Source organism: Cherax quadricarinatus, chromosome 39 (genome assembly GCF_038502225.1).
Source record: "Cherax quadricarinatus isolate ZL_2023a chromosome 39, ASM3850222v1, whole genome shotgun sequence".
Taxonomy (NCBI): domain Eukaryota; kingdom Metazoa; phylum Arthropoda; class Malacostraca; order Decapoda; family Parastacidae; genus Cherax; species Cherax quadricarinatus.
In genome coordinates, this window is record NC_091330.1 from 26,949,276 (window position 1) to 26,962,061 (window position 12,786).

At 37.6% G+C, this 12,786-nt stretch overlaps 1 protein-coding gene across 5 annotated transcripts in view; it reads left to right on the forward strand.

Annotated features, from left to right (window-relative positions):
* The window catches only part of LOC128696401 (protein turtle-like), a 1,392,149-nt gene that overhangs the window by 701,218 nt on the left and 678,145 nt on the right, over positions 1 to 12,786 (forward strand). For all 5 annotated transcript variants that reach the window (XM_070092535.1, XM_070092536.1, XM_070092538.1 and 2 more), the window contains exon 9: positions 9,904 to 10,094. In XM_070092535.1, coding sequence (XP_069948636.1) covers positions 9,904 to 10,094 — 191 coding nt within the window. The remainder of the gene's footprint in view (positions 1 to 9,903; positions 10,095 to 12,786) is intronic.

Consider the following 12,786-nt stretch of genomic DNA (forward strand, 5'->3'; position numbering starts at 1 on the left):
CAGACACCCAAAAATATTAACAAAAAATGTATTTTATAGAGAATAACTATAGTTTTACCTAGGTAGTAGGTTGGTAGACAGCAACCGCCCAGGGAGGTACTACCGTTCTGCCAAGTGAGTGTAAAACGAAAGCCTATAATTGTTTTACATGATGGTAGGATTGCTGGTGTCCTTTGTCTGTCTCATAAACATGCAAGATTTCAGGTATGTTTTGCTACTTCTACTTACACGTAAGTCACACTACACATACATGTACAAGCATATATATATACACACGCCTCTGGGTTTTCTGCTATTTTCTTTCTAGTTCTTGTTCTTGTTTATTTCCTCTTATCTCCATGGGGAAGTGGAACAGAATTCTTCCTCCGTAAGCCATGCGTGTCGTAAGAGGCGACTGAAATGCTGGGAGCAAGGGGCTGGTAACCCCTTCTCCTGTATATATTACTAAATTTGAAAGGAGAAACTTTCGTTCTTCCTTTTGGGCCACCCCACCTCAGTGGGATACGGCCGATGTGTTGAAAGAAAGAAAGAACTATAGTTTTACCTAGGTAGTAGGTTGGTAGACAGCAACCGCCCAGGGAGGTACTACCGTCCTGCCAAGTGAGTGTAAAACGAAAGCCTGTAATTGTTTTACATGATGGTAGGATTGCTGGTGTCCATTTTTCTGTCTCGTAAACATGCAAGATTTCAGGTACGTCTTGCTACTTCTTCTTACACTTAGGTCACACTACACATACATGTACAAGCATATATGTATGTACACACCCCTCTGGGTTTTTTTCTATTTTCTTACTAGTCCTTGTTCTTGTTTATTTCCTGTTCTCTCCATAGGGAAGTGGAACAGAATTCTTCCTCCATAAGCCATGCGTGTTGTAAGAGGCGACTAAAATGCCATGGGCTAGTAATCCCTTCTCCTGTATATATTACTAAATGTAAAAGGAGAAGCTTTCGTTTTTCTTTTTGGGCCACCCTGCCTCATTGGGATATGGCCGGTGTGTTGAAGGAAGAGCTATAGTTTTACATACAAACTAGGGCATACAAAAATTGAGGTTCCACTGTATATTCATATTGGGTTTCATTATCAAAAACTGAATTTGCTGACATTAAATATTTAGGGCTTCTTAGATTGTAAAAAAAAAAAAACAAAAAAAAAAAAAACAATAAATTTGCATATATTTTCAGACTGTCAACCTTACTGTAAACTCCGGAGATATCACTACATACTAGTATGGCTTACGCACCAGGGTTATTGACATACTAGTATGCCTAAATTCTAGCGCCTTCAAATCTAGTGAGAGAAAGCTGGTAGGCCTACATATGAAAGAATGGGTCTATGTCGCCAGTGTGCACAGTATAAAAAAAATCCTGCAGCACACAGTGCATAATCAGAAAAAAAAACTCCGACCGTGTTATTGGTTTAAAACAGCGGCTTTGCAGTGTATTTTCGTATGGTATTTATGGTTGTATTTTAGTTTTCCAGGTCTCATTTTATAGAATGGGAGACATATTACAGAAATTGAGATGATTTCGATTGATTTCATAATGAAAAGTACCTTAAAATTGAACTTAAAGTAGCAGAAATGTTCGATTTTTACCAAAGTTCAAAAGTAAACAAATCATGCCGAGCGTCCAATATACGTCAACTGGTGAGTCTAATATTCTTTCATGAGTGCACTGATGTTACTTATACCATTTCTACACTAATGCAGTAGTCTGCATAACAGTAAATCTTCTATTTTTTGTGAGAGTAAAAATTCAAAGTGGAAAGCAAAAGAGATGTAAGAGGGGCCTGGGGACGTGACTAATGAGCAGAGAAAATTGCTATTTTAGTGCCAGGAATATCTGTCTGGACCCTATTTGTAAATTGGCATCTTCTGATTTTTGTGTAAAATTGGCAAAATTGCCAATTTCTGACCACTTTATTGGATAGTTGACATCAGTAAATGGGTGGTTTCTTGTACTCATTCGATAAAAAAAATGGAGTTCTAGCGAAATAGATATGATTTTTGTCGACTAGTACACTGGAATTGGCCAAAAATAGGACTCAAAGTGAGCGAAATCGCCGATGCGTAAACGTTGTCGAGACCGCTAACTTCGCGAGAGCATAATTCCGTAAGTTTTCCATCAAATTTCATACTTTTGATGTCATTATGATCGGGAAAAGATTCTCTATCACTTCATAAGAAAAAATAATTTTTTTTCTGAAAAATTTTCGACTCTGAGAACGAGTTTAGGAGAGGGCCTCTCAACCCTGAAAGGGTTAAGAAGAAATACTAAAATGCTGGAGGTTTACAAAATATTGGTAAAGTCTGAGTGAACACCATTTCATTTCAGTGTTGTAGGAAATAAGGGTACCTAGGAGTTGGCAGGAACAGGAAATAACACATAAATAACAGTTTTAAAAATATTGCAACAGATTACAAGTACATTGATACCCTGAATTTCTGTTGTAATTCATTCCAGAAGGCTGTTCGAGTGCTGTTACCAAACAAATTTGTTCCCATGAGAAATAATGTAAATTAGATTAGTCCGTTTTGAAAATCTCCAAAAATACATTTACAAAAGCACTTGCAAAAATACACTTACATAATTGTTCAAGTTGGGAGCTGTTCGAAATTCGAGGTACCACTGTAAAATACAAATACAAAATTTAGAGGATGAATGCAATTAGGAGAGTACATTAAGAATTAGTTAATTTGTTCCCTATTACAATAGGGTTGTAATTAGATGAAATGTGGATATTGTAAGAAAAATATTTTTTAAATGGATTCATTTAGATTACTTTTGTCTGTGGCAGTATAGCATGTGGAGAGGAGAATAAACATAGACTCCACACTATTAGAAGGTGACACAATATATAAGACTATATAATTAATAATATATAAGACTATAGAATAAACACCACTAACATTTATGAACAGTATTAGACTATCAGAACCAAGGCATTACACAAAAATATGCAGGATTTGTTGAAATTAAATAGCCACTGATTGATGCAATATTGTCAATGACATATTAATTATTTGGAATGAAAAGTACTGTTCCTAGACTGATATAGTCACTCATGGAATGTGTGATACTACTCAGTAAACTCTCCCCTCAGAGCAAAATCTAAAAAAAAAAAAAGAAAAAGGAGGCAGGGGGGACTATTTGTGTTTTAAGTGGACCTTCTGAGACTGGCTGAGCCTGGTGATGTTAGGGAGAAATCATTTGCGGAAAAACCTTTTTCTTATATAAGAAGCTGGCAGACTATATAAAAGTTACCAGTGTCTGTTAAAAGTCAGGAATCTGAGACTTAAAAAGTCTCAATTGAAAACATTTCTTTGATAGACCTTGTGAACCTGATGATGATGAAGGTATCACTTATGAATATAAACTGTACTTGTTTTTTTCATAGTTGTTGATTTTATGGTTTGATATGGCTTGATATGATATGGTTTGATATGGCTTGTGAATTTCTTGAAAGAAAAGGTGTGACAGAATTAAAGAATTCTTGGTTGTTATTATTATTATTATTATTTATTATTGTTGTTAACTATAAAGATGACCATACTTGAGATTGAGGCCATGTATATTTAAAAAAAAAAAATGCCAAAAATTTAAAGGAAATTGGACATTTTGTCAAGTATTCACTTTATTTTAAACAATACCCTCAAAAATCAGTTAAGTGGTAAATGAAATTAGTTTAGGTGTTAGTTTTTCGATAAAGCACACATTTAGGGTACTCCTTCACACTCCTAAACACATTCTGATTTCTCAGTCAGGGTTTATTGTAAATTGTTTTTATAACTATAATGCAATATAGGTATACAGTGGACCCTCGACCAACGATATTAATCCGTTCCTGAGAGCTCATCGTTAATCGAAATTATCGTTAGTCGAGTTAATTTTCCTCATAAGAAATAATGGAAATCAAATTAATCCGTGCAAAGCACCCAAAAGTATTGAAAAAAAAAAATTTTACCACATGAAATATTAATTTTAATACACACAAACTGAAGAAGACATGTACAATTACATGACACTTACCTTTATTGAAGATCTGGTGATGATTGATGGGATGGAAGGAGGGGAGACTGTGGATGGTGTTAGTGTTTAGAAGGAGAATCCCCTTCCATTAGCACTTGAGGTGTCAAGTCCTTTTCCAGGGTTACTTCCCTTCTTCTTTTAATGCCACTAGGACCAGCTTGAGAGCCACTGGATCTCTGTCACACAACATATCTGTCCATAGAGACCTGTACCTCTCGTTCCTTTATGACATTCCTAAAATGTTTCACAACATTGTCAGTGTCACAATTAAATACTTGTTCAGATTTCAATTCTTCACTGTCTATGTACTCCTTGAATTCCTGCACATATTTTTCAGCTGCTTTTTGGTCCAAATTGGCAGCCTCACCATGCCTTATTACACTATGTATGCCACTATGATTCTTAAATCTCTCAAACCAACCTTTGCTGGCCTTAAATTCACTCACATCACCACTAGTTGCAGGCATTTTTCTAATTAAATCCTCATGCAACTTCCTAGCCTTTTCACATATGATCGCTTGAGAGATGCTATCTCCTGCTATCTGTTTTTCGTTTATCCACACCAATAACAGTCTCTCAACATCTTCTATCACTTGCGATCTTAGTTTCGAAAACATAGTTGCACCTTTGGCAAGAACAGCTTCCTTGATTGCCGTTTTCTTGGCCACAATAGTAGCGATGGTTGATTGGGGTTTTGTGTACAACCTGGCCAGCTCGGAGACACACACATACTTAGCAATGATCTCTTTCTTCATATCCATAGTAATTCTCACCCTTTTTGCTGTAGGGTTGGCACTAGAAGCTTTCTTGGGGCCCATGGTGACTTATTTTGCAGGTGCAAACACTAAAAACGCTGTGATAATATGAAATGTTCCGATTGTATGTTTGGATGGGACCGCGGTGGCTGGCTGGCTGGCTTGTAAACACTGGCCACAAGTGGACGCATCTCAGACGGAACGAATCGTATTGGTCGAGTTTTTTGCGCTAGTCGAGGCAAAATTTTTTGCGTTAAAATGTATCGCTAGTCGGATTTAACGTTAGACGATGCCATCGTTCATCGAGGATCCACTGTATACAGGAAGGCCCCCATTCATGTGGCTCTATGGTTCGTGAGCCTAAACAATAAGTGAAAATCACCAGTGGGTGGAAATAGAGCCATTTTTTCATCACTGAATGCATCTAAAATACCAGATAACATCTTTACACTATCATATATTAAGTGTTCAATACAGCTAGGCATAAAAATAAATAAAAGAGTAAAATAAATCCTCAGTACATACAATACTTACCTAAACATACGGTGCTGGTCGTCCTTCCCTTAGGCAACTGTTGTATGAAAATGGCAGTAATGACAGAAATGCAGTAAAAATACCAAGCATAATGAACAATGGCTCAGTTGAAAGCCAATGAAAACATGGAGCACCAAAAATAGGGAGCTGTATATCCAGGACTCTCCTGTATTCTTAGTCTATATGCAGTATTTATTTATACAGTACAGTAGAACCTGGCTTTACGGTGTTTTGCCTTATGGCATTCCGCTAATATGGCAATTTCAAATTATGACGAAAACTCCCTATACGGCTCCCCATCTTTCTAATATGGTGCGCCCCACCTAGTTTGTTTACATTATCCATGAGCACATGTCTCTATTATGTCTGGAAATTTTCCAATATTTAAAGTGTTTTAAGGTTATTGCATATTTTATATTCTTCTTCTTTCTTTCTTTCAACAAACTGGCTGTATCACACCAAGGCAGGGTGGCCCAAAAAGAAAAACAAAAGTTTCTCTTTTTAAATTTAGTAATTTATACAGGAGAAGGGGTTACTAGCCCCTTGCTTCCGGTATTTTAGTCGCCTCTTACAACACACACAGCTTACAGAGGAAGAATTCTGTTCCACTTCCCCATGGAGATAAGAGGAAATAAATAAAAACAATAACTAGTAAGAAAATAGAAGAAAGCCCAGAGGGGTGTGTGTATATATATGCTTGTACATGTATGTGTCTTTCAACAAACTGGCCATATCCCACTGAGGCAGGGTGGCTCAAAAAAAAATGAAAGTTTTTCTTTTTAAATTTAGTATTTTATACAGGAGAAGGGGTTACTAGCCCCTTGCTCCCAGCATTTTAGTCACCTCTTACAACACGCATGGCTTATGGAGGAAGAATTCTGTTCCAATTTCCCATGGAGATAAGAGGAAATAAACAAGAACAAGAACTAGTAAGAAAATAGAAGAAAACTCAGTGGGGTGTGTGTGTATATATATGCTTGTACATGTATGTGTAGTGTGACCTAAGTGTAAGTAGTAGTAGCAAGATGTACCTGAAATCTTGCATGTTTATGAGACAGAGAAAAGACACCAGCAATCCTACCATCATGTAAATTAAGTACAGACTTCCATTTTACACTCACTTGGCAAGACAGTAGTACCTCCCTGAGCAGTTGCTGTCTACCAACCTACTACCTAAATATATATACATGTATATATCTTTCTTTCAACAAACCGGCTGTATCCCACCGAGGCAGGGTGGCCCAAAAAGAAAATAAAAGTTTCTCTTTTCAAATTTAGTAATTTATACAGGAGAAGGGGTTACTAGCCCCTTGCGAATTTAGATATGTCAGCAATATTTACACATCGGCGATTTTGCTGACTTTGACTCCCATTTTAGGCCAATTACAGTATTCCAGTCAACCAAATTCTTAGCTATTTCACTAGTATTACTTCTAGTCTATCGATTGAGCACAAGAAATCGCAAGTCAACTGTTTCAACAACAAAATAAAGTGACTGGAAATTGGTAATTTGGCCAATTTAATGCAAAGTTCAAAATTCTCCAATTTCAAAATAGGGTCAAGAATAAACAATGCAGGCATTCCTGGCACTAGACTAACATTTCCTCTGCTCATTAGTTACGTTTTCAGGCTTTACAAATGAATTCCATTGTGATTTTTTATTCACAATGAATTTTTATTCAAACCAAAAAATAGAAGATTTACTGTTATGCAATATTGTAATAATTGTATAAATAACATCAGCACGTTTGTGAACGTATATTAGACCCACCAGCTGGTGTGTATTAGACACGCGAGGTCATTTGTTTACTCTTGAACATCGGCAAAAATTTAACATTTCTGCTACTTTGAGCTCAGTTTCAAGCCATTTCCCGTATTAAAACCAATCAAAATCATCTCTTTTTCTGTTGTATATCTACCATTCTATCAAATGAGACCAAGAAATTGCAAATACAACTATGAAAAACATACCAAAAAACACTGCAAAGTCGCTGTTTTAATCGAAAATTACGGTCTTAGTTTTTTCTCTCATTATGCACTGTGTGCTGCAGGATTTGTTTTATGTGGTGCACGCATACCACATAGATGTATTCTCTCATATCTAGGCCCAAATTTACTGCTCACAGATTATCAGAGTGAGCTGAGCTCATGGCATAGATCTATGGTTTGGACCCTGAACGTAAAGCCATAGATCTACGGCACGGACCCTGAAAGGGTTAAGAGTAGTATTAAGAGTGTAGCAGTTAAGCAATAGAAAAACGACAAAATGAAATAAACTTCTGACAGCATGAGCCGCTCTTCCTATCTTCTGCAAGGTACATGTATGTAAATGGTGTACGTACACCATTCCATTTGTACATTATGGTTTTCTTATGAAAGAAGTGATCTAATGCAGTTTGCCTCACAAACTCCATATTCTCTTATACTAACACGTCTGAAGGAGGAAAGAATGGGCAGATGTTTTCATAGCTTGAGCGAGAATGCCTGCTACTGCTGTCCTCCCCCGTCACCACATACGTAATGACATACATATTTTATTCATTCTAGAGTGTATATCAGGTTTTTATGTTATTTATATTGTTTATTATGTCATATTAGATGTATTGTGATAGATAAATAAGCCGTAGAGTTGATAATAGCATCATATTGAAGTACTATTTTGTCATGCCTCCTGACAGCAGGAACAGATTAATTGGATTTATATTATTTCTTATGGGAAATTTTGCTTCGACTTTATGACATTTCGACTTTAATCCTAGCTCCTGGAATGGCATAAGGATGACACTCAGGGTTCCACTGTACCATTCTCCTATCCCTGTCTTACGGCTTATATTAGAGAAAACGGAGTATAGCTCAGTCACCCATCATCCACACTACTGCCCATACTGGACCACCAATACTGTCTCCCATACTGGGCCACCAACACTGCCTCCCACACTGGGGCACCAACACTGCCACCCACACTAGGTTACCAACACTGCCTTCCACACTGGGCCACCAACACTGCCTCCCACACTGGGCCACCAATACTGCCACCAACACTGCCTCCCACACTGGGTCACCAATACTGCCACCAACACTGCCTCCCACACTGGGCCACCAATACTGCCACCAACACTGGACCATCAACACTGGGCCACCAACATTGGGCCACCAACACTGCCACCCACATGGTCACCATCACACCAGCTCATTGCTTGCAGTCTCCATCCCTACACCCCTCCAGAACTCAGCATCATAGGTATGTATATAAACGAAAAACGAGTGATATATAGTGTTTGCTACTATCCACAGTTTTCAGTATCCGCAGTAGGGCTTGGACCATATCCCCCACATATATGGGGGTCCTACTGTATTCTTATTTGTGCATCCATTATACTGTACTTATATATTAAACATATTAACACAGTACACTTATCATATTTTCCAGTAAAAGTAGGCCATAGACATGAATGCATGGTATCACTATGGTTGTGGTTGGAAGAGGTGTGGAATTAAAATGTGCGGAATGTAATACAAAATGAGAATTATCATGGTTACTTCTTACTGATGACACTGCTTTGGGGACATTCTGAAGAGAAGTTGCAAAGGTTAGTGGACGAATTTGGGAGGGTGTGTAAAGGCAGGAAGTTGACAGTGAACATAGGAAAGAGCAAGGTGATAAGGGTAACAAATGAGTTAGGTAATGAAAGATTGGATATCAGATTGGAGGGAGGGAGTATGGAAGTAGTGAATGTGTTCAGATATTTGGAAGTGGACTTGTCAGTGGATGGGTGTATGAAAGATGAGGCGAATCATAGAACTGATGAAAGGAAAAAAGTGGGTGGTTCCTTGAGGCACCTGTGGAGACAAAGAATGTCATCCATGAAGGCAGAGACGGGAATGTATGAGAGTATGTATAGTGGTACTAACACTGTCATGTGAGTGTGAATGTTGCGGTGAGGAGGAGGTTGGAGGCAGTGGAGATGTCACGTCTGGAGTGCAAAGTGGGGTGTAAATATTATGTAAAGAATTTGTAGTTTGGAGATTTGGAGGAGGTGCAGAGTTACTGAGAATATTATCCAGAGGGCTGAGGAGGGGTTGTTGAGGTGGTTTGGACTTTAGAGAGGCTGGAGCAAAATAGGATGACGTGGAGAATGTATAAATCTGTAGTGCAGGGAAGGCAAGGTAGGGGTTGCCCTTAGAAAGGAAGGAGGGAGGGGGTAAAGGAGGTTTTGTGTGCAAGGGGCTTGAACATCCAGCAGGCATGTGTGAGAGTGTTAGATAGGAGTGAGGTGAGGCAAATGGTTTTTGGGACTTGATGAGCTGTTGGAGTGTGAGCAGGGTAATATTTCGTGAAGGGGTTCAGGGAAACTTGTTAGCCAGACTTGAGTTCTGTATGTGGGAAGTACAATGCATGCACCATAAAGGAAGGGTTTGGGTAATTTGCTGTTTAGAGTGACATTTAAACTGTATGTCTATCGTGCTAAAAAAACATTTATGCATACATATATATTATTTGTTTTTTTTACTTATTTATTTATTTAGCATACATAAAGTATTTATATAGATGTTGATACCTACTGTATATATACTGTATTTTCAGACCCTGCACGTGTGACATATACACCAACTGTACAGTACCTTCCCTTCAGACAACAGGGTATTATTAAGTGCTTTATCAAGAGCAACCCTCCCATACAGTTTGTTACTTGGATCAAGGACAAGCGCCTCTTTGATGTGGAAAATGAAAGTACCGTTGTCAAGCTAAATAATGGCTCGCTACTTATAACTAAGGTTTGTGTACTATAGCCAGTTTTTGAACATGCAAACCACTTTAATTTAAACTGCATCATCTTGCATTATATTTACTTTAAAAATTATCATTTTAAAAGTTTGACTAATTCTTTCTTAATTTTGCTTACCTCTCTGTAATGTGTACATTCATTACAGCCTTGCTTATTTTTTTTTTTTGTATGTATTTATTTATTTCCTCTTTTACTCTTTCAGTTTTACTTTTAAGTATTTTTTGTACTACTAATTGATGCTTTTATTAGCATTTCCTTTAATGTATATATATTTATTTTATTATGAGTGCAGTCTGATAATTACAGTGGAACTTTAGTTTAATTATTAATAGGGAGAAAGGGTGTCAGAGCAGATTGTCCATTTAATCAGAATAATGAAATTGGTTTTCTTTGATCTTAACAATAAGAGACATTTCTGGACATAATGTACTGTTTTGTACACACTATTAGTAACAGACAATTCTCTAAACAGCAGACATTGTGCACTGAATCTGGACACTTCTCAGCACAGTCAGAATAACAGACAGAATAACCAGTGAACTTTGTTCATTAGTTCTAGGTACTACCAGACAGAGTATCATTCACACATTTTAATACTGTAGAATATTTGAAAATAACAGAGTTCAAATTACTCGACATGTGTAGAACATTAGAGTACAGTAATTTTGCTTACCTTTTGTGATGGCTAGATACACTAAATCCATGATATTAAGAGGAGACTAAGAATAACTTATTCTGAGACAGAGAAACTGTGAAGCTCCACTGGTGTACTTGTAAGTGGTTGGAGAGATATAAATGTTTGAGGAGATGTAAATGTTTGAGGAGATGTAGATAGTTGGGAAAACATAAATAGTTGAGGAGACGTGTATTTTTGAGGAGACATAAATAGTTGAGATGTAAATAGTTAAGGAGACAAATGGTTGAGGAGATGTAAATGGTTGGGGAGATGTAGATGGTTTGGGAGACCTAACAATGAAGAACAGGTTTAAAGAATGTCTACAACTACAGTTGTTTTCCACGTTGATATATACTCCCAAATGATAAATTCTCAAGGTAGTAAGTTGGTAGACAGCAACCACCCAGGAAAGTACTACCGTCCTGCCAGATGACTGTGAAACAGAAACCTTTAACTGTTTTGCATGATGGTAGGATTGCTGGTGTCTTTTTCTGTCTCATAAACACGCTAGATAACAGGGATATCTTGCTACTCCTACTTACACTTTGGTCACACTTCACAGACACGCACATGCATATATATATACATACATCTAGGTTTTTCCCCTTTTTCTAAATAGCTCTTGTTCTTCTTTATTTCTTCTATTGTCCATGGGAAGTGGAAAAGAATCTTTCCTCCGTAAGCCATGCGTGTCGTATGAGACGACTAAAATGCCGGGAGCAATGGGCTAGTAACCCCTTCTCCTGTAGACATTTACTAAAAAAGAGAAGAAGAAAAATTTTATAAAACTGGGATGCTTGAATGTGCGTGGATGTATTGCGGATGACAAGAAACAGATGATTGCTGATGTTATGAATGAAAAGAAGTTGGATGTCCTGGCCCTAAGCGAAACAAAGCTGAAGGGGGTAGGGGAGTTTCGGTGGGGGGTAATAAATGGGATTAAATCTGGAGTATCTGAGAGAGTTAGAGCAAAGGAAGGGGTAGCAGTAATGTTGAAGGATCAGTTATGGAAGGAGAAAAGAGAATATGAATGTGTAAATTCAAGAATTATGTGGATTAAAGTAAAGGTTGGATGTGAAAAGTGGGTCATAATAAGCGTGTATGCACCTGGAGAAGAGAGGAATGTAGAGGAGAGAGAGAGATTTTGGGAGATGTTAAGTGAATGTATAGGAGCCTTTGAACCAAGTGAGAGAGTAATTGTGGTAGGGGACCTGAATGCTAAAGTAGGAGAAACTTTTAGAGAGGGTGTGGTAGGTAAGTTTGGGGTGCCAGGTGTAAATGATAATGGGAGCCCTTTGATTGAACTTTGTATAGAAAGGGGTTTAGTTATAGGTAATACATATTTTAAGAAAAAGAGGATAAATAAGTATACAAGATATGATGTAGGGCGAAATGACAGTAGTTTTTTGGATTATGTATTGGTAGATAAAAGACTGTTGAGTAGACTTCAAGATGTACATGTTTATAGAGGGGCCACAGATATATCAGATCACTTTCTAGTTGTAGCTACACTGAGAGTAAAAGGTAGATGGGATACAAGGAGAATAGAAGCATCAGGGAAGAGAGAGGTGAAGGTTTATAAACTAAAAGAGGAGGCAGTTAGGGTAAGATTTAAACAGCTATTGGAGGATAGATGGGCTAATGAGAGCATAGGCAATGGGGTCGAGGAGGTATGGGGTAGGTTTAAAAATGTAGTGTTAGAGTGTTCAACAGATGTTTGTGGTTACAGGAAAGTGGGTGCGGGAGGGAAGAGGAGCGATTGGTGGAATGATGATGTAAAGAGGGAGAAAAAGTTAGCATATGAGAAGTTTTTACAAAGTAGAAGTGATGCAAGGAGGGAAGAGTATATGGAGAAAAAGAGAGAGGTTAAGAGAGTGGTGAAGCAATGTAAAAAGAGAGCAAATGAGAGAGTGGGTGAGATGTTATCAACAAATTTTGTTGAAAATGAGGAAAAAGTTTTGGAGTGAGATTAACAAGTTAAGGAAGCCAAGAGAACAAATGGATT